This window comes from Antennarius striatus, chromosome 1, assembly GCF_040054535.1.
Source record: "Antennarius striatus isolate MH-2024 chromosome 1, ASM4005453v1, whole genome shotgun sequence".
Classification (NCBI taxonomy): domain Eukaryota; kingdom Metazoa; phylum Chordata; class Actinopteri; order Lophiiformes; family Antennariidae; genus Antennarius; species Antennarius striatus.
In genome coordinates this window covers 20,250,193-20,271,803 of record NC_090776.1, presented here as the reverse complement: position 1 = coordinate 20,271,803, position 21,611 = coordinate 20,250,193, and the positions used below count along the sequence as shown (strand labels likewise).

The 21,611-nt window shown below is 41.7% G+C and overlaps 1 protein-coding gene across 2 annotated transcripts; it reads right to left on the bottom strand.

Annotated features, from left to right (window-relative positions):
* Nucleotides 1-6,256: 6,256 nt before the first annotated feature.
* mapk6 (mitogen-activated protein kinase 6) lies at nucleotides 6,257-21,389 on the bottom strand. Of its 2 annotated transcripts, none has more exons than XM_068318034.1 (8): nucleotides 21,201-21,389; nucleotides 16,219-17,106; nucleotides 15,806-16,123; nucleotides 9,912-10,056; nucleotides 9,402-9,566; nucleotides 9,102-9,297; nucleotides 8,723-8,840; nucleotides 6,257-8,597 (listed from the first exon to the last, which is right to left on the bottom strand). In XM_068318034.1, exons 2-8 carry the CDS (start codon nucleotides 16,453-16,455, stop codon nucleotides 7,506-7,508), a joined length of 2,271 nt encoding a protein of 756 aa, XP_068174135.1. In that variant the 5' UTR covers nucleotides 16,456-17,106; nucleotides 21,201-21,389; the 3' UTR covers nucleotides 6,257-7,505. The 2 variants fall into 2 exon arrangements, with proteins under 2 accessions (XP_068174135.1, XP_068174058.1); XM_068317957.1 differs by lacking the exon at nucleotides 21,201-21,389 and adding an exon at nucleotides 17,910-18,056.
* Nucleotides 21,390-21,611: the final 222 nt, after the last annotated feature.

Sequence of the window (21,611 nt, the reverse complement as noted above, 5' to 3'; positions counted from 1 at the left end):
AAAATACACAAAATGACACCATTAATATCATAGGACATGTAAAGTAATGTACAATATGTCCTTTGACCTGTAATAGCAATCCCTTTTGCAGACTTGTCCGTAGTGTGTTCACTGTTAAAGTTCTGGCAATGCACTGTATAATAGGAACAGATGACGTTGTCCAAAAAACACGGCAAAAAAAAAATCTTAAAAGCAAAAAGCAGCTTTTTATTATTGTTGGTAAATAATAATAAGAATAACTCTCCTTTGCAGTTCAGTGAATTAAAAGTATGAGGTAGCATTAATTGAGCTTTGCATCATTGGAAAGTTCAAATTTCATTTTGCTGGCTCAGCAAGAACAGCTTTTGGCCATGTGCAGAGCATCCTGCTGGTCACGCTCTCCTTTCACACACACACACACACACACACACACACACACACACACACACACACACACACACACACACACACACACACACACACACCCCTGCCTTTCTCTGCGGAGATACAAATTATTTCTGCTGCTTTGCTCTGTTATCAGCATGTTCTCTAATTCGTGTAATATAAAAAAAGCATAACACATCAGAGTACAAGAGTACAAAGTGTGCAAAGCTGTCTGTACAAGTAGAATTAAAAATACATTACACAACCTTCTGTTAAAAAGATTTATTAGTTTACAGTATTACTTTTCTAGCTGCGTCTGTATTTTTAGTGAAACAATACAGTGGAAGCATGCACGTCCAGAAAAAGGTCAACTTTGTTTTGGAAAAAGCAGAGAATTGTTATTGTGGTGAGAATCATGCAGGCCTCTTTCGTGTGAGCGATGCTTTGGGAACTGCATGTGGAAAATAAGGACAGTAATTATTCTGACCTTATTTTTTTATCCGAACCGAAAGTAGCTTTGTACTTCTGACATGATAGCACAATATTGCTGAAAGCCTTAAAGATGTTTAATGTGTGCAAGGGGTACACAAAGTAAAGCACAAGCAATAAAGACTCAGATGCAAACAGAGTAAAATGAAATCTGTCACACAATCAAAACTAAACAAAAGTTCAAGGATGAAATTTTTATTAAAATCTTGTGTTTTAATACAGAAGCAACACAGAACATATTTAAAAGAGGCGTTACATAACGTTAAGATTCTGAAATATCCCCAAATAGCAGTAACCAGAAGAAACCGCTCACGGTTCTTCAGCAAAATATTCCAAACAAAAAGTAAAAATAGGGCTATGACTAAAGTATCCAGAATCTGAATACAATCCTCCAACAAATCCTGACTAAAGGCTGAGTAAAGATATGATCTAATGTCTGAGTTTTGGGCCTTTTGTCAACATCAGAATGATTCTGTGTTAATTCTTCACCTTAAGCAGCCAGACTTGAATGAACTTCTAAACTCCAAGTTTATTCCTCTTTAAATTCATGACAAATTGTCTCGTTTGAAGGTTACCTTGTACCTTTGGTGATGTTCTTGGGGCTCCCAGTTGTTTTTCCACACATGGTGAACGGTTCTGTTGTGGTCTTTACTCGTGTAACGTGGGCATTAGGAATGTAAATCACTGTTTGGAGGATTCTGTTGCTGTGTTTATCGTGTCAGCTCACACAAGTTCTCACAAGGACCGACATTGTTCTGCAAAAGTGATCTCACCGCTCCATTCTAAAAGTTCAAAATATCAACTTTAACTTTTAATAAACCCAGTTTTACAAGGATGGACTGTACCCACAGCAGACTTTAAGGTGCTCGGGTCTGAGACGAGGTTCCTATTTCTCTAAAACTCTTACAGGGCTCGAAATTAACTTTTTTTTCTTGGTAGCACTGGTGCTCCCAAATGTAGAAGTTGGTAGCACCACAAAGACTTCAGGAGCACCAATACCCAAAAGCAAGGCAGTGACTCCGTCCCACGCCTCTCTCCCTCGCCCAGGACAGCAGCCGCAGCTGCGCTCTCATCGTTTCCTGGCAGGACCCCAGGACCTGCGTGTTCAGACCATATGAGGTAAAATGGTCTTGAACTGCCTGACGGAGGAATGAACATCGTTAACCAGCGGTTTTCCTCGTTCACCTCCCTTCGTTTTGAGCTGAGCTGTCCCCCTTCTTCTGTGCTCCTGCGGCGGTGAACCCACAGCGGTGGCGCAGGGTAGACAAACGATCTGATTGGCTGGACCGAGTGGCTCTATTACCGTATTAACTGGAGGAGAACCCCCCGCCGTCTGAATCCGCGAACTGCAAGTAAAAATTACTCGAATACTTTTCCAAGGCAAAGATTTTTAGTCTCACTCGAGTTAATTTCTGAGAAGGCTCATGAATACTCGTTACTTTTAGGTCTGCCTGTTGTTGTTGTTGTTGTTGTTGTTTTGTCCGCCCCCCCCATCCCCCTAAAATGCTATTGGCCACACGCAGTGTTCGTCAAAGAAGGAAACCTATCACAGCACACGTTCTCAACTGCGATCTACGTAAAACCGGAAATACGTCACCTCCTACCCAACCAGCTCAAAACAGGACCGCTGTGGCAATGGAGACTGATGAAGAAGCCTCCGTTGAATCTGATGAACATGATGAGTTGGAGTTTGAGGCGGAAGAAGAAAACCCATGGCCTCATCTTAAAGATATGTTCAAGTTTGTAGAAGTGAAAAAGGACAACGCGGACTCAGACAAGAAAATGTACATTTTCAAATGCTTATTGTGTTTGCTGAAGAAAAACTGACCGAAGTCACACCTAGAGACCTCTGGTCACTTAATTTTACAGACTGACAGAGACACAGACTGGGGGGCAGGGGGAGACACAGATTGGGGGACGGACGGGGGACGGGACAGACAGACAGGTGGGGGGAGACAAATATTGTGGTACTGGGATATGTCCTTCCTGTAAACATTGAGTTGTTGAAAGCAGAGCTTTAGTTTGTTGTAAAGCAGTGGTTCTCACCAGTGGTCCACCAGGGTGTCCTCTAGGGGTCCAGTTGGTCCCCAGTTAAACGAGTTGGTTGGGCCTGTATGGCTCCATTTGGTATTGTGTGTGTATGGAAGGGGGGAATTGTTTAATAAAATGTGAAAACGACATAATTGTCCTCTTTGATGATTCCATTAATTTTATTTCCATTTTTATAGATGTTGGGGAAGGCTTGGTACAGTATAACATAATGGTTCTACAGGCAAGGACATCAGTGCAGGTGGTTTCAAAGAGTTTTCTCTGAAACAAGAGATACAAGGTGCTATATATAAAATTGTAAAATGACAGTAATTCAGTCAGGTCCATTCTCATCAAAGATTTTAAAAAATAGGAATTTACTCTTACTTTAAGTACATTTAAAAGCAAGTACTTTTTTACTCTTACTGAAGTAATGTATTGACTGGGCTACTCTTACTTGTAGCAGATTAAATTTTGACCAGAAGTATTTGTACTCTTACTCAAGTACTGGGGTCAAGTACTCTGTCCATCTCTGGAGAGAAGAGGAGAAAAAAAAGGCGCACCAGATTTTTTTCCCTATTCGCACCAGTGCTCCCAAATATATATGTATTTAATAGTCGCACTGATAAAAATTTGGGTGCATATGCAACCAAAATTGTCGCAATTTTGAGCCCTGTCTTAAAATAATACATGTTGGAGCTGCTGCCCCCGCGACCCGACTCTGGTTGAGCGGATGAAGATGGATGGATGGATGGATTCGGCTGAAACAGTAAAATGAATTTTCCCGATTGTCGTCAAAAGCCACAGTGTTGTTAGACTAAATTAGTAGGAGCAACTGCTTTCAGTGTTGGCTGCTACAAGTTCTCTTTTTGTCACTGACAAAATACATATTTCCATAGAAATTTCTACAGTGAATGTACTGTATAGTTTCGGAGGTTGTTGAATTTTGCAAAAAAAAATCACCCTGTTCGATCTACCCCCCACCCACCAGTCTAAAGAAAGGTAAATTAAACTATATGCTACCTATAAGTCTAATAAAACGATAGAATGATCCGGAGTCAATGGTCAGGACACCCTGTAACTTTGGCAGTTGAAGCCACTAAAGTGCAGGTCCCTGAGAGCTTATGTCTATTTATAAAGGAACTTTGTGTTCTAACTTTAGTATCCAGCACTGCACAACTTCAGCCTGAATATGGACACACACTGAGGAGCCATAATGAGCATCAGGTTGTAGAAGATAACTAGAACCATGTGCTTTGTCTTCACGTTCGCCAACCTGCACTCTAAGCACCCTGCCAGGCAGGTCACTGCTTCTGTAACTGGTTATTTTAACACTTTGCGGTGAAGGAGCATTTCCAAGTCTTTGCTGAAATTTCCAAACATTAAGTTTTAATTAGCATTCTTGGAAAGAACAGAGCATTCATGATCTTGAATTAGTAGGTGATGTGTTAAGCTACTGTCAGCTGATGGGTATTGAGCTGCTTATCCTGGTGTTCCTAGATTTTATTTTTACCCTGACAGGCATGGACCTCAGAGGAGAACTCAGGGTGAGGGTTGAATGGCGGTCAGCGAGGAGAGAATGTGTGAAAATAAACAGTATAAATGCAAGATTGTCGAAAGAAATATATGTTATAAAGTTGCAGTAAAGATAAGGGATGAGGAGTTTGTCTTGTGACAGGGTGAAGTAAATGTGGCTTTTATGGAAGGTTCAATCAGAAACTTTTATATCTTTCTGCAGAAGAGTGAACAGAAACACAGATGAATTTCTCACAGCAAAATGAGACACGTGAATAAAGAACATGGAAGGTGACATGAGTAACAGCAGTGAAAATAGCGCATGACAGTTTGACCTACATCTTCAGTCGCAGCTCATTTTGTGTCACAGAACAAATCAGGTAGGTTTGAGCTGAGCATTCCAGCAGGTCATGTTCACTGAGCTCAAACCCAAGACAGATAGGCGACAACACGTGCCTGGCCTCATTTTTCTCTGCCGGAAACAGCAGTAATGAGAAGTCAGGGATTTATTACATCGAGACAACCTGCTTCAACTTTTAAACTCAGTGACATTCAAGCAGCTCTGCGCTCCGATAGCAGAATTTTTCATGCGGGGGTTCAGTTTCTGACAACATTCAGAATATCTTATTTACAAAACACTTCACAAATAAAAAAGGAACCTTACTGGTGGAAAAATAACATACAACAAAAACTTTTCCCAATTTCTGACAGCATTACTCTCCATCCTGTGACCAAACCAAACATTGTATGTCGCTTTGACAATGTCACCACAACATGCAAAAATCCATTACTCCCACACGATTGCAATTAATATCGTTAGTTTTCTTAATGGAATTTTAGAGAGGTTTGGAAGCAAAACCATTTCATCATCATTGCAAATGAGGTTTATTTGCAACATATATCAGCGGTTTCCAGTGATCACATCATACAAAAACAATGATTTTCACACAAAATTATATTTCTGTCTTATGCCGTCAGAGAATGTTTCAATGCCTTCTTAAAAAGTGTCTCCACACACCCCTCAGCTGCTATGATCTCCTTGGGGATTCTGCGCACAAGGCCTACGCTTCTCTAAAATTTCTGGCTAATGAGGTGCAACAACCTTCTTCAAATCTTTGCAGAGCTCTTCTATTGGATTCTATTCTTCTATTGGCCCACTATGTCTTTTTGGGAATATCCAAATTCCAACTTCTTCACATACTGTATTTCCTGATGCCTGACTGAATCCATCTTCCTCTCCACATGGTGCAGGGTTCCAGTTTCGGATCAAGCAGAGCAGCACCAGAGCATCAGAGGCCCCGCCATGCCTGTGTTGTCTATCATTTTTCTTCCTCTAGAGTCTAGACAAACCTCTGATCCAAGGGGCAGGCAGGTTTTTAAACCTTGGAATGTTCAAAAACTATATGTGACATGAGCCGAGTCTTATTGTGTCTGTAGTGCTAAATGCCTTTGGAATCCATGCATGGAGCCATAATGTAAACGTAGACCTCACTCTAATGCTCAACAGCGTGAGTAAGTCGATCAATGCTGGCAGTGTTGTAACATCACTGGATATTCAAATGCATGCTCTTTAATATACCCACCTTTTTCAAACTTGCTGGTTTTCATCCTAAAAGTTGGCAGCACAGCTTTGATTGCGATTCGGAGTCAGAGCTATATTTGCATGATGAGTCAAAGCATGTGTCCCCTGCACTCACTGTAATTTGGTCTTTGTAAGAGACATGGAGCAATGACGGCATCGTAGTCAGCCGTTCTCTAACAAGGATCTTGTGGCTGTACGGTCATTCAATATCCAAGTTCGGAAAACACTTCACGAGTGTGAGGTCACACCACCCCCCAGAAAAAAAAAAGACACACTGCAAACTATTTGCCAGTAATTTTATTTTGTAGAACAGGGGAACCAATGATTACAAAACAAAGTCCTTAAATGTTCTACATGCTACACCTTAAACTAATTCATGCTTGCCTGGAAAAAGTACATAGAAATTTAACAAAAAACGTACAATTAAAACTGACGTACAGTATACTCACCATTAACTTTACTTTTAATGTACCTTTCTCTTGCCTCCATGCACGCAATTTTTACATTGAGATTTTAAAAAAAATTAAGACTTTTAGGCGCTTCTTCAAACCACTAAACAAAGAATGCACCTATAAAAACAAACAAAAATAAAATGATATCCATTTGGACAATATTGGTGGAAAACAGACAGCCTTGACTTCTTTTTTGAAGAAAACAGATGAATTTGAATCCTACCATAAAACAAAAAAGGAACACTTGCACGTTCATACAGTGCCGAAATGAAAACCGAAGTCTATCCAACTCCTCATTCTTCAATAATCACATTGAAAGAACACATTTTGATAAAATAAATATCTCACATCTGCTAGAAATAAATAATGATTACTGAAACACCTCACTATGTTAAATGCTAAAGTGAGACAGATTTCATCTAGGTGACCACTTCATTTCATGGTATGAGGATGGTCGTGTGTAAAGCACTAGTGTGGCTTCGAGTGTCTCTCGCGGCTGTTACCTTGAGGTAGATAACACATTTACATTAACGCCTACGATAATGGTTGCTGCTGGCATCATGTGTCTGATTTACAGTATGAGAGGGTTACTGAGGAAGCTTTTTCAATGGGGGTGGGTCACAAAGTCAAATGAAAAAGTACTGACAAACCAGCTTTTTTCTTCTTTTCTCAGAACAGGGTTTTTGAAAGCACTGTAAATACCTACAAAGTAATGTTGGCGTCAGCCATCCTTCCTGATGTCGCACCCAAACCTCACCACTTCACTAAGATCACTTCTTCCTTCATCTTTCCAAACCCCTCCCCTCCTCTTGTTTCTCTACGGTTTTCAAGTGTGCGAGTGACGTGTCAATTTAGTTATGCGGGGCGTCAACAACAACCCACAAAGGCCTGGTGATGATCAAGGCTCAAAGTGATGGTGACTACAAATCTTTAAATAAATCACCCCCATCAATTCCTTTAAAAAAACAAAGAAAAGATAATAAAAAATGTATGAAATGATTCAAGTACAATAATATATCATATTATTAAAAAAAACTGCCTAGGTTTCTGCATTGTGAAGGGACATACATGGTTCTTTAATTCAGATGCTTGAAGATGCTGCTGTACGTTTTGTGGGCAATTTGTGGTGAGCATTTGACGGCGCAGGGCGTGAGGGATGCCTGGATGGACTTAAGAGGCAAGTCATCTGTGCTGTCAAAGCCTGGCAGGACCAGAGAGTCCAGCTGCACGTTGAGCACGAACTCTCCGCTACCGCCGAGGAAGCACTCTTCCAGCTCTCGTGCGTCTGGCGGCTCCGTCTCCAAGCCGGCCACCGTTTCTCCAACCCCCTCGTCCTTCCGGCTGAACAGACGGTCCAGGTAGCTGGTGTAAGCGGTCTCCTTCTGGAGATGGTCCTCTTTGCGAATGTCCCAGCACGGTTCGTTTATCAAACAGCCGCTCTCATCTACTCTCCCCTCGGAGGCGAAGCTCTCCCAGGGCTGAACGGGCCAGGTGCCGTCGCCGACCACCAGCCCTCCTCCACCCAACTGGGCGAGGTTCACCAGGCACTTCTCTTCTTTCTCCTGACTTATGGACTTGGACATTGAGCCTGAACGTGGCGCCTCCAGCTGGGACACCGAGGAGTTGCGCTCGTTCAAGAGGCCCACCTCGTTGAGCAGGCCCACCTCCTGACAGGGCTCTGGCTGCAGGCTCAGTTTGATGGTGCTGGCGATGAACGAATCAAAATCAAAACCTTGGTTTTGCTGGCTTTGAGGCTTCTCGGTTTGGTGCTTCTCCTGCTCGCTGTCCTTCTCCGCTGGACTCTGGGTCTTCTCGGCCTCCTTCAGTGCGATCTGTGCCTTCACCAACCCGTTCTTCTCGCACTTGCTCTTCGCCTTGCGGTCGGCCTTCTCCTTGCTCTGCTGCTCCTTCCAGTTGGAGAGGTCGATGATGAGCTTGGGTTCATAGTAATGGTTGACTTCGCTGTCCCTCCAGATGAGGTTATCCAGGTAGGAAGGTGACACGGCTTTGTAGTTACAAGTGTGGCTACACTGCAAGTCACAGTATTTGTTCTCGTGGTGTTCGTCGTCCTGCCAGGATCGCTCCGGCAAGAACAGCGTGGAGTAGTCAAAGGACGGTTCGTCTAGGAACTTCTCCCGATCTCCATCGGCATATTTACGAGGATCCACCTGGAAATGGACACGCCCGTATTTAGACTTCAAGACAGCAAGCTACTAATGTACTAATGTAAAGCTACTAATGCATTGAAAGCTATTTTCAGGCATATTTGTTTTAACGGTATTATGAGTCTCACCTGGACCTCCTCCTCATCAGTTACATCAGATAGTGCCCTTGGGTCAACCTGAACTTCATCTGGATCGTGGATACTGTGCAAGTGCCAGTCCGCCTCTGACAGCTGGCTCTCATGATACCTGAAGAGGGCAAAAAGGAGGGTTAGGAGCATAAAAACAGAAGCTCAAAGCGCCTCAGTACTGATCAAACAACTAAACAAGTCAGTAAACCTGTTTCTCTCTCTCTTGGGTGACTTACTGATTTAGTTCTTAAGCTAACTATTTTCCCATTAAACTAAGGTCAAACAAAAAAAAGAATCGTCTAGACAGGAAATACCTCTTTACATCATCTCTCATCACAGAGGATGTTGTGGTGGAGGGAGACTAAATGAGCGAGCATACCTGTCCCAGGTGTGGCTGTGGCTGTGGTCCATGAGCAGGATATCATCTACTTCATCCTCAATGTGGAAGGGGTGTAGAGAGACAGGCTCATCAAGAGGGAAGGAGTAGTCGGCCATATAGGGGTGAGCCAGGGCCTCTTCAGCGGTCAGACGGTCCATGGGGTTAAATGTCAAGATCTTCTCCAGGAAATCCAGGGCTACAGAAAGGAAGGAAATTAAATCGTCAGATAACAAAACATGCCATGACTTCAAGCTTTGGTTTCCACTAGTAATTCTGACTGAAGAAGCAAGAAGTACTCACCCTGGGGACTGACATCAGGCAGCAGTTTGGCCAGCGGGGTGTGAGGATTGGACATGTCATTGCGAATGAATACTGGGATGACGCTGTGGAGCTCCTGTCTGTCTTCCTCCCGCAGTACGGGGATGGACTCAAGGATCAGCTGCATCTGCTCCAGTTCATGGGCTCCTGAAACACAGGGAGGACAAACATCAAGCGCTTAGAACATTGCCTCACCTTCTACATCTTCATGACAGCAGACATGTGTTAAGCTCAAAGCACTTTTTAAGAGCTCTCTGTGTCTCTCTCTCTCTCTCCCTCTCTCTCTCTCTCTCTCTCTCTCTCTCTAGCTAGGATTGCATGTTAGAATAATAAGGAAAGTCGAACCACACTAACATCTGTGTGTCTGGAACAAATTAATGTTAATTAGCAGGATGAACACACACCTTATTGGACCTGTGCGGCATTCAAAGATGTGTTTGTAACGCTAGAGGCTACAGCAAAATGCACACATGAAACTAGGTCAACATTTACCAGCAAATAGGGTTCTCCCTGTGAGCATCTCAGCAAAGATACAGCCTGCGGCCCACATGTCGATGGCTTTGGTGTAGTTGTTGGGTGAGAGTAGCAGACGAGGAGATCTGTACCACTTGGTGACCAGACCCTCAGAGAGATGACCCTGTGGTAGAGGATACAAGACATTTAGTGGTAATCCGGAAAAAGATACGAGAAATTGTGACTCAGACGCGTGAACTGTTGTGCCCTCCTGCTTTACAAAGAACCCACAGAAAAAATGATCAATGAAAAGGAGGCAAGGGGTGCCAGACACTTGCAGACCGTGTCAGCAGTCAGAGCTGGATAGTCTCCCCCCGCTGCCACCAGTCAGCACTCCACTGGAGGTAGGAATCTCTACGCACTTCACTCTTCTATTTAGATTCAGAAGGCTACAGGGGGATTTTTGGGTAATAGAGATCGTCATTACGTATTTTCTTACTGCATAGCTTAGAATATAAACACCATGAGATTACTTTTGTTGGGTTTTAATATCCAATTGGTTCAACAATGAATACACACTGTAGTCTTACTTTGTCACAGGCGATCGAAATGGTGATAGATGGGTTTCAGATGTCAAGGTATTTACATTTCTACAAAGAATTAGGATTTTTAACTCAAACTGACACATCACAGATCTAGGTAAACTCTGATGTGTCAGAGTTTACCTCAAACACATATACCTTGTTTTAACCCTTAAAGCCGGATGATCACGGCGCCGCGATCAGAGCGCATGATGTTTTTAAACCATTCTTAACTAATGAATTCTGTCATGTAGGTTGCTGTGGTCATGTTTCCGTGACAGTATAGATGTGAAACTTTCTTCCGGTTTTTATTTGGAGCCGACTGACCCCGGAAAACCGGAGATATTATCGTTTACATTTGATCAAAGAAAAGCGCTTCAAAGCTCTCCTTATCGACAGACGGCCGACACCGTGTTTCTCTCCATGTAGTCGCCATTATACAAGTGATTCACGTGATGTAAACATGTTTCGCGATTCGTACATGCTTGTCATGTGATGCAAACACGTACCATGATTGGTGCATCTTGTTATGTGAATGACGCACACCATCACGCGCACGATTTACGCATGATGCGTGCGCATACTCTTACTTTGAAAAACTCCTTTGAAGAGTGGCACAAGTGACACAAACTACATATAGATATGTTAGAAGTCTATGGCAACCTTTTTTGAGTTCAAAATCAAATCCAATGAGCATTTTTGGTTTTTTTTAAGTACAATACAATTTGTTCCACTTTCGAATTTGACTGTGTGTCTATTTGGGCCCAAAAAAACTCCTTTGAAGAGTGGCACAAATGACACAAACTATAAAATTATGTTAGAAGCCTATGGCAACCTTTTTAGAGTTCAAAATGAATTTGATCAGCATGTTTGTGGTTTTTATGTGCAATTACATAACATTTTTCCATTTCCAAATTTGACTGTGTGAGTGTATTTTGCCCCAACATGTCAATATAGTAAGTTATATGGAAATAAAAACTCTCTTCATATAGCTGAAGTTGTGCTGAAGATAAACATACCAAGCATGGGTATTTTAAATTATTTTAATGTGGTAATAGAGACAAATATCAAAAGTACCAAAAATGGCCAAAATAGGTAATGGCTGTAAGGGTTAAGGTCATGTGAGGACCTGGCAATTCTGTATGGTAGTTTTTGTCTGATATGTACGCCATCAGTTCGCTGTGGCTAGCCACATACTTTCAATTATTTTGAAAGCAGACATTTCATAACTTTTTGTATCTTGGGGCTGGGTGTTTTTTAGTACATACATACAAAAAAAAGATATTAAGTACATTTTGTGCATGTGTGAAATGTTATCCTTTGAATGGAATCCAGAGAGCATGTAGAATTACTGTGTGTCTGTCTGGGAGGATATTAAGAACTACACCAGGACAGGACATAGAGAATCCTAATGTAAGTCATGTGTGTGTGTGTGTGTGTGTGTGTGTATACTGGGGGAGGTTGGGAATACAATAACCTCCCTCAACACAGAGACGGTTTGTGGTGAAACAAAGATGATCACTGCTCTGCCAAGTTCCAGGTTCTTTTCCAAGTAAGCCTCTGTTAACTCCATCCTGGAGGTAGCTCTGTTCTGCGTGCCCTAGTTTTGATATGATTATATTTGCGAAAGTAAATGTTACACCTTCGTTCCTTCAGGTAACCTATGTAGGAGTGGTTGCTACCAGGAAGGATTGTAAGTAGTTCAGAGCAACTAAGAATTCATACCTACTGACAGAAATCTACCAGGCGGGTCCAGCGGTGCTGGGAAACTGCCAGTAAATTATCTAACTGAATTGAATGTGGCAACATTAGAAGATAAAATTAACCAGCTTACCAGAAAATTGCAACAAATACAACAAAGATTTCTGGTCAGTGTGTAAGAGGACACAACACTGTGTGATGACAAAAGGGTTTGTCCACCAGGTGAGGACACAGGCATATTAACCGAACATGAAAGCTCACCTTTTCTGTTCTCTGAGCCACCCCACCCCAAAGCCAGACAGTTGTTGACTAACTTAATCATCTTATCTGGATGAAACCAGGCTGACATTTTATGACTCATTATAGCCTCAATGTGTCTGGCAGCCATTCGTCAGACACCTTCAGCAGGTGTGACCAGTTGTCAGTAAATGTGGTTCATTACGTGTTGCTGCTTCACAGAGCCAGAGGAGTATCGATCAAAACCACAGATCTGAGCTCACCTCTCTAGTTTCCGTACAGGTGACCTGATTAACAGATAAAATATTTATGTCTGATCCTTCTGCTGCTTTTGGTTTGGGTGGTAGAGAACAGTCTGGTGGAGTTTGTCAGTGAAAATTAGGTTTCTAATCATGTAATTTATTGTAGTGACAATGTATTTAGTCGTCATACATAGACTGAGAAGTTGTGGTAGCATGTCAGAGTACACCCGCGAGCGGACACGTGTTGCTCTGAGAGAAGTGTCTTGCAATCGTTCAACACCAGAAAAAAAATACCGACAAATATCCGGTGTGCCGTGAGTCTATCAAGTGCTGGCAGCAAATGAGTTAAAGACGAAGTTCTTCCTTAGGTTTAGGAAAAGTACAAGAAACTACCTGTCTTAAATTAATTAAACCTTTAGTCCCTAGGGGTATGACCCACACATACCAGTTGCTTGCAGAATAAGTGGGACGTGTGTGTGTGTGTATTCTTTGAACTCTTCAGCCTCCCTCATAAAATTGGAGAAACATTTGAGTCTTGCAGACATTGGTCTGCAAGACTAAAAATTGCACAATTATATGCTGAGCCACAGGGAAGAACTAAATCCTAGATCAGTGATCTCAACTGAACAAAGTTTAAGTTTACATGGTGCAACCACTTTGACTTTTGTTGAAATTCAAACACAGCCTTCTCTATATCGGTATTGTTGTACACTAGTGTGTCCTGTTGTTCTACCTCTCATTTCTAATGAGATTCCATCTAGTGAGATGTGACATTTTGACCATGTGAAATGTGAAAATTTGACTGGTTTGCTCCTTTAAAGAACACATCTTGCTGCACTGAACAGATGTACTATCATTTAACCACGGCAAACATTGACATGTGACACCATCCTGGGGTAATTTCCAGCTCAGCTACATCACTTAAAACCAAAACAGCTTGCTGAAGCATAGCATTTGCCAAAAGGTTGAGTGACATATCATTAGTATTCATTCACTGCTTGGTTCCAAGGGCAGACAAACTGAAAATGAAAGGCTTTTAGATCAGCTTCAAGTAAGGCCCCGAGCTGGGCTCCCACAGCAAGACAAAGCTGGCTGGGAAAGGGAGGGGTGCTGGGGTGGTGAGGGCACGTGAATTCTTGTCATTCCTGATTCTGGGCTACCTTAAGAGTGACTTCACACAGACAGAAACAATGAGCTGTCACTAAACAATGCATACATTACAAAGATAAACATACACTCTGGCAAGTATCAGAAGGTATACATGAAGCAAAGCCTCAAGGGAATCATGAAGCCTTTTTTTAAACCCTAGAAAATCAAAAAGTAGGAGTGTAAAGTGAAACAAATATCCTGTGTCAACACTAAGCATGAATCTAGAGACTATTACTGAATCTATACCAGAAACCGCGGTTCAATGCTGAAGAGTGCATCTTTATTTAGAAGCAATGTTGTTCAAATAGCATGCACTCAGTCACCCAGCTGCTCCGGCTCACCTCGCCTGATAAAAAAGAAGGTGATTGTGAAAGCAAACGTTCCCCCAACGATTCTGTCCAAGGATCTACCCAAACACTGAAGCCGACCTTCTTTTTGATTGTTTTGCACCTCCACACTCCACTGAGTACTGCAGTGTCATCAAAGGCTGTTGGGTTTCTTAGCAATTTTGGTTCTGAGTATTAAAGCTCTCAAAAATCAGATGACGTTAGATGCCGTGACAAGGTGGCTCTTCCAACCACACTATTTATCATAACACAAATAGGCCAACACTGCTGTGACAAAGCCTGGTAAAGTCAGCATAACAAAAAGGCCAACAGCGCACACACACACACCCACACACATACTACAATGTCAAATCAGCAACAATTGTCTGCTGTAGTAATAGAGCAGACAAGTGGCAACCACAAGAGAGCTGACCCCAGTCAAGCAGATTTCAATACCCACTTGCCTACATGTTTCCACATCATGAAAAACTGCTTATGTAGAGGGGAAAAAAGTTCCCATGGCAAAACCCTGCTGTAAGGGAGGAGCACTGTAACGCTGGATAGGTGGCTGTAGAGAGCAAAGTGTGGGGGAAGCTCTCTGCTTCCTGGAAAATATGAACCATTGTCTTCACTTTCTTATGACATCAAGACATGTTGTCTAAACCAAGGATATGACTCATGAGACAATGAAATGACTTCCATCCAGTAGTGGTGAGCTAAAAATGAGCTTCTTGGGTAAACAAGTATGTGTAACTCTCAGACTGGTTCATAATGGTGTACAATTGTATCTGTGTAAGGGTTATGAATGAGACGGCGCTACTCAGAGGAATCATGTCACGTGAGCCCCACTTCAGACCCTCCTATGACTAATCTGAGACACGTGTGCAGATCTGATTGTCTCTGTTCTCGGGAGATCCAAGGAAGGAGTCTACACAGCCTGAACATTCACAGCACGCCACCATATGGCCCTCGACTGGCTTAACTCATTCCTTTATGAAGGTGACAGACAATCATAAGACTAGAACAGGCCGTCCACCTGGCTACAATTAGAGAGGGTGATTCATACTCATCTCACTTTATTGCTACCATTGTGCCGCTTCACAAGAGGGGTTTTAAGAGCATTAAAATGAATGTGTCTGTCCTAACATCTGCCATTTAATGGCCAGAAACTGTTTTTAAAAAATCCATCTCCTTTATTCTCCAAGCTAACACTATGTAATGGAATAATGCTTTCAGAAAAAAAGAACTAAGGGGAAAAAATAAGCAATCGCAGATATAAGTATACACTTGTTCATTCAGCATGTTCATGGCAGATCTGCTACAGCCTCCAGCCTTCAACACCATCATTAAAATCAGACTAATGCTCAGGGTTGGACATCACCAGTATCAAACATGTGCAAAACATTTTTGTTGCTGTTATGTCCCCATCAGGTGAAGTGAAGCTGTTGCTGCATTTACAACAGCCTCACTTCACCTGATGGGGACAGAGTCCAGTCTCTTTTTACTTCCTGCTGGGAAATTGTGTCAGATCCACACAACTTGATAATAATGCAAACATCACATGCCACAGCAACAAAGCACTTGTCTTTAGGGAAAACCCTTGCAGCAAACATTATTGTTTCTTAAAAGATTAGCCGTGCAGCACAAAACCAGTTCATTAAAAAAGACTGTCCGGAACCACAGGAGACTGGTCCTACCTTGTGAGAATAGTGGGGATCCATGATGCGGGCCAGTCCAAAGTCCCCAATCTTCAGCACCAGGTCCTCCGTGTTGACAAATAGATTGGCAGGCTTGAGGTCACGATGCAGCACATTTGCAGAGTGGATATATTTAAGGCCCCTGAGGAGCTGGTACATAAAAAGCCTGGCATGGCCCTCAGAGAGAAGACCCCTCTCCAGCAGCTGACACAGGTCAGTCTCCATGTACTCCTGCACAATGTAGACGGAGTTGAGCTCCGTCAGGGACACCACGTCTTCGGTTAGCCCGCAACCATTAGGACCCAGAGTCTCAAAGACCTGCTCACACACACGATTGTGACGTTAAAGACTTTGCCAATCTCAGAAAACAAGATGCATATTCTACCATTCAGGGCTAAATCCTTTTAATTTACCTTGACGATGTTGTCGTGATCGAGGCGTCTGATAATTTTGATTTCCCGCAGGGCATGCTTCACACTCTGTGGGTCAGTCAAGATAATTTTCTTCACAGCAACACACTTGTCACAATCGGTGTCGACTGCTGAAAACACAAGGCCATTCCCTCCGTAGCCAAGAGGCTTCAAGTCCATGTAGCGAGAACCCAGGTCGAAGCCGTGGATGTTCATCAGTGACTCAAACTTCTCTGCCATGATGATTACTTTTTGGCTCACACAACAAACCCCTGATATCTCTTAGGTTTGGTCTCTGGCCTGTCCCAAATTTGCTTTTCACAGCAAGAGAGAATTTTATCTGAGAATCTGCCAATCAAAGGCTCTGACCCTTGTACAGATGACTACCTAGCCTCCCTCGTGTAGCAGTCACTATCAGATGCAGAGCACTAATGTGCAGTCAAACTTCATTTCCATCTTCAAAGAGAACAAAATACAAATGTCTAATTCTTCCTCAATTTCAGACTATTGTGGATGCTTTTAACTGAACAAGTCTGAGAAGACCAGCGTTCAAAGGTCGTGATGGAATGGAGCAGAATGAAGCCAATTAAAAAGCACTGACTAAGTTAAACTATAAAACATGTAGTTGCATCCTTACAGTGCAGATACATTCAGTGTATGACTGGTCCTGAGCAGCTTCATATGAAATGTGCCTAAACGCACTATTTGTATTGTTGTTGTCTTTTTTTTTTTTGTCTTTTTGATTTGTAATTTCCTCTCAAGTCACCTGATCTTCAAAACTGAAATGAACCTGGTCTGAAAGGTTTCAAATTGTTTTACCCTCAATGATCAGGTGGCTCAAGCTCGCCACAGTCACAGTCAAAACTATCCTCCATTTTACTCGAATGTAACCTGAAAGACAAGAAAACAAAAATAAATGGTCAGGAAGAAGTCCTTCGGAGACAAAAGACCAGGTTTTAAAAGGTCGTTGTTCAACGATGTCTATACATCTTCAAAATAAATACACAATTTTTTTAAAAATGTGCATACATAAAAACAAGTGAGCTCACACACTTTGAATTATTTAAATGTGGTGTGGATTTCATTTCAGTAGCAGAAACAATAGACCGTCTTGTTGACCGGCTTTAGTTTAAACGTGGCCCACGGAAAAGCAACCCTCCACCGCCCAGCGAACGCGTACAGCAGTCGGTTTCTGAGAATAGATGAAAATGTGCGATAACACACGGTAATTCGGGTGAGGTTAACAAACCCTAATCCGCTTAAATTTCATTAAAAAACTGTGTTTTTCTGTGTTGTAAGTGTTTCAATATCCCATCTCTGGCCTGCTCCGTCCATGACTGGTTGGCGCAAAAAAAAAGCCACAAATGGAGGAATTAACGGCAAGCTAACACACTACAAGGGTTCACCGTCGGTTTCAAGTTAACATATAACCATAGGCCCATAGTGACACACACATTTATGAGATATTAGAGTAACAAATTTATCAAATATCAGACATAAGTTTGGTTAAGCCGGAAGATACCGCGAACAAAGGAGTCGTTGTTGGCGGAGGCTTTTGACTACGTGGTAATGATACAGCCCTCTTTGCAATGCAGTACAAAGCCAAGGTAGGCCGAAAATGATCAGAAATCTTCAATAAAATGGCATGTAAAGACAATTACAATAGAAAAACTGCCATACAAGATAATACTCACAGTTCTTATTCGTCGCATTATGTTCGTTAGTCTCAAATCAAACCAAAAGGAGGTTTGACTGTGCTCCGCCACCCGATTTCTGTGGCTCTGTTGCAATCGCCATTTGGGCAAGGCATCACTATGATAGGCAGCGTTGACGTCATACAGTAACGTTCAGGGACTGTCGGAAAATTTCAGACTAGAATAGGAACCCCTCTTGAATGACTATGAATATTTTTAATATTACGACTAATACTGCTAATGAAAGGAAACAACAACAAACAAAGAATACAAAAAAATTTTTTTATGTTTTTTTATATTATTATAGAGACATAAACCCCCTTGGTCTCCTTTGAATGTACCGTTGTTTGCATAATGTTTAGAACTGCGAGCTTCACTTGAAGGCACCAGAGTCATGCAAACGTATTCTCAATTGGGTATCACGTGTCAGCGGTACATTCAAAATCTAATCTAACATTTAAGTCACCATGTTATGGATGAAATTAATCATTTAAATGAAGTCACAGCACCTTAATAATAACTGGTTCATATGCTTAATTTTTTTAATTCACAAAAGAGCTGCGTATTAATAATAGGTATTGTGTGAGCAGAAACAAACATGTAGAAGACAATCTATTTACTTGCAATATGTTGGTTCCACTCATAGCAGAATGTTGCCATCAAAAATATTAGGCCCATAAATGCAATTAGCAATAAGAAATTAGGAAGACCATTCGTAATCCTGTATGCAATGAGATGAAAACATGCAAAAACATTGTTGTTCAAGTTTTTAGGTTGTTGCTGCAATGGTAGTTATCTGACATGAAGCAGTGATCTCAAAGTCTATGTTTACTCATCTATTTTGACTGTTTGTCATTTCACATTCCAAGACTGGGTGATATTAACAAAACAAAAAAAATCTTTTCTATTGATAAAATATCATCTCCTCTTCATAGGCTGGACTCTATGTCATTTTTCGTTGTCTTTTTTTCTTATTCATTATTTTTTTTATTTTTTTGTTTGTTTTTGGGTTGCTTTTTTCCGTAAATTACACAGTGATTGTTTTTTGTCCCCTCAATGATGCCATTTATTTGAGACTATGACAAGCAATAAACTGATGTATTTGTCGCGTACGTCAGTGCACTCACTGCGGTTTGCGGATTCAGGAAGTCCATCTGGTACCGAGATGCTCAGGTTGTTTGTCGTTCATTTTACCCATCCTGATAGCAGCACGAATGTTAAAGAAAATCACTCTTTTCTCTATTTAAATCCGTCATTCGGGCTGTTGTTGTCCCACAGCGCCTGTTCCTCTCTCTGTGCGCGGATGCTGTGAATGAACGGAGGGATGGATGGGCGGACAGGCAGCAGCATCACAGCCGCAGCAGTCTCTGCCAGCATCCGCAGGAAAACCATGTGAGAGCCCATGTGCCTCAGAATGCAGATGCCTCTAACAGGCCGGGTTGGGCTCTGCAATGGAGAGCAGGAGCTGCATGCGGACTGAGGGAGATGCGACTTGCAGGCTCTGGGTTATTAGTCGGACAACGAAGTTGCCTTACCTGTTATATAGGCTAATGATGTTTTAGGGGTCATAGTTTATGAATAGCGTAGAATTCTGGACATGAACTGAGTTATGTAATATCTGCTAAAGTGGGTCTTTGGCTGCCTTCCCGAAAGGGAGGTGTTTATTGCAACACTTCATAAATAATATAGAAATATGTGTTATACACAGTCCTAGTATGTTGTTGTCCAGGAATCCCTAGTTCACCAGATTTTTGACAGGAAACTAGTTTGAAAATACCTTTAAGTTGTTGTTTTATTCATGCTAAAACAATATTCAAATTATCTAATTTCAAAACCCCACGGTCAAAGGTCGTGTGTAAAGTAATTTTGATTTGCTAATGTCTTTCAGCAGGCCAGATGTTTTTTGATGAAATATGTTGAATCCATACCTTCTTTGACCAAAGATTTACCGTGCCGCCAGTAAAGAGAGAAAATTAAAAAACTTAAACGATAGGTAAATTGTTTTCTCTCTGGGTTTTTAAGCTTCCTCCCACCATCACATATGTGAACTCCATGTGAATCGATGACTGAACGAGAGTGAGAATGTTGTTTGTCTTCCTACATGGTCCTGCGATAAGCTGGTGACGTGTCAGGGTTTACCCCCCCGCCCCCCCAAAGTCAGCTGGGATAGGATCCAGCCTCCCCAGCAACCCTACACGGTGTAAGCAGTTACAGAGAATGAATGAATGAATGAATGAATGAATGAATGAATGAATGAATGGGTTGCACATGTGACTCCCTTTCACTGGTCTTTGCCCTTCTTTCATAAGACTTACCCAACAGATTGATGCTGTCATAAATAATTGAAAATCAGATTTGTAGATAAGGTATTGTTTCTTGCATTTTCGCTTAGTGCACTTTGCTCTCTGCTTTTACATAATTGAACAGAGGTCATGGGTAAAGCTACACACTCACCTGACAGGACTCCAAGATTTTTCCCCAATATTTCAAGACAGACAGGTTAAAGAGTCTTTCTCTTCAACTTTTTTTAAATTCCTATCCCAAATAACTGTAACATCCTCTGTTAGTTTAATCAAATGGATGGCAACAAGCCTCAGCCCAACTCATGACTATGTAATGTAGAGGCAATAGTAGCATATATTATTGCTGGTGTTGGAGTAATAAAATGCCATTTGACCAAAATAAAGCCCATACAGCAGTGAAAAAGAGATGTCTTGTAAATGTTGCAAGATTTACAGTGGTTTGTACAATAAAATTAAAAAAATATTAAATCCAAACTCATCTTTTTTGATTGATTTTAGATGTGCTCCTTGAGTAAAAGACTCCAATATCGCTAAATTTAAAAGTAGCCATTTAAAAACAAATACACAGATTTTGACAATATTATATTATGGTGCAATAACATGTCATAAATTCAACAAATGGTTTTTAAATGTGCTTTAACGCTCTGTGGTCCAAAACAAACAGTTGCAATCAGGTGTGTTGTTTGTTGAGCACAGCGTATCCTCTCTGGTGATGAAGGATGTTGTGCAAAGCTCTTTATCTACACTCATCTGCTGCTGATAGGGATATGATGTGTTCTCTGCCATGTAGGTACACACACACTTTCACCTATAAGGAGCATCTCAGTGTGTCATCCCCCTTCTACCATTCTACCTCACCATACCAAGCAATATGGCCCATCTTTTACGTTGTACCTCAAGGAGGACCAAACTATCCTCAACATCTCAAACACATTACATCCATGTCTGCTTGACCTTTGTGTAAAATAAATAAGATTTTGTCACTTACAGATGCAGCCATTTTCCTGAGATGACTGGAGCAACATTGTACTGGACTTAACAGCCCATCCAGAAAAAAAAAAGCATATACTGTATCCAAAGCTTCCAGTTCAACAGGCGGACAGATGAAAAAAAAGTTTCAGCACAGTTTGATATCAGCCTTTGTTGAATGTGTGGTCAAGTTTTGTCAGTGCGTTATCCTACTCCTGTTCCCCTGGTTGTGAGGTGGAGCTCCATGGTCACCTAATATAGGCCAGAGCACAGAGGGGAGGAGACTGTTTTGTTTGGTATGACTTGTCAGTCTGTCAGACCCACTTCAAGTAGAGTCCACTTGACTCCACTTTGTCTCCCCACCTCTGCCTTCACTGCCATCTTTTCTGTCCCATTCTTAATTCTTATGCTTTGCTTCAACTCAAGCAGA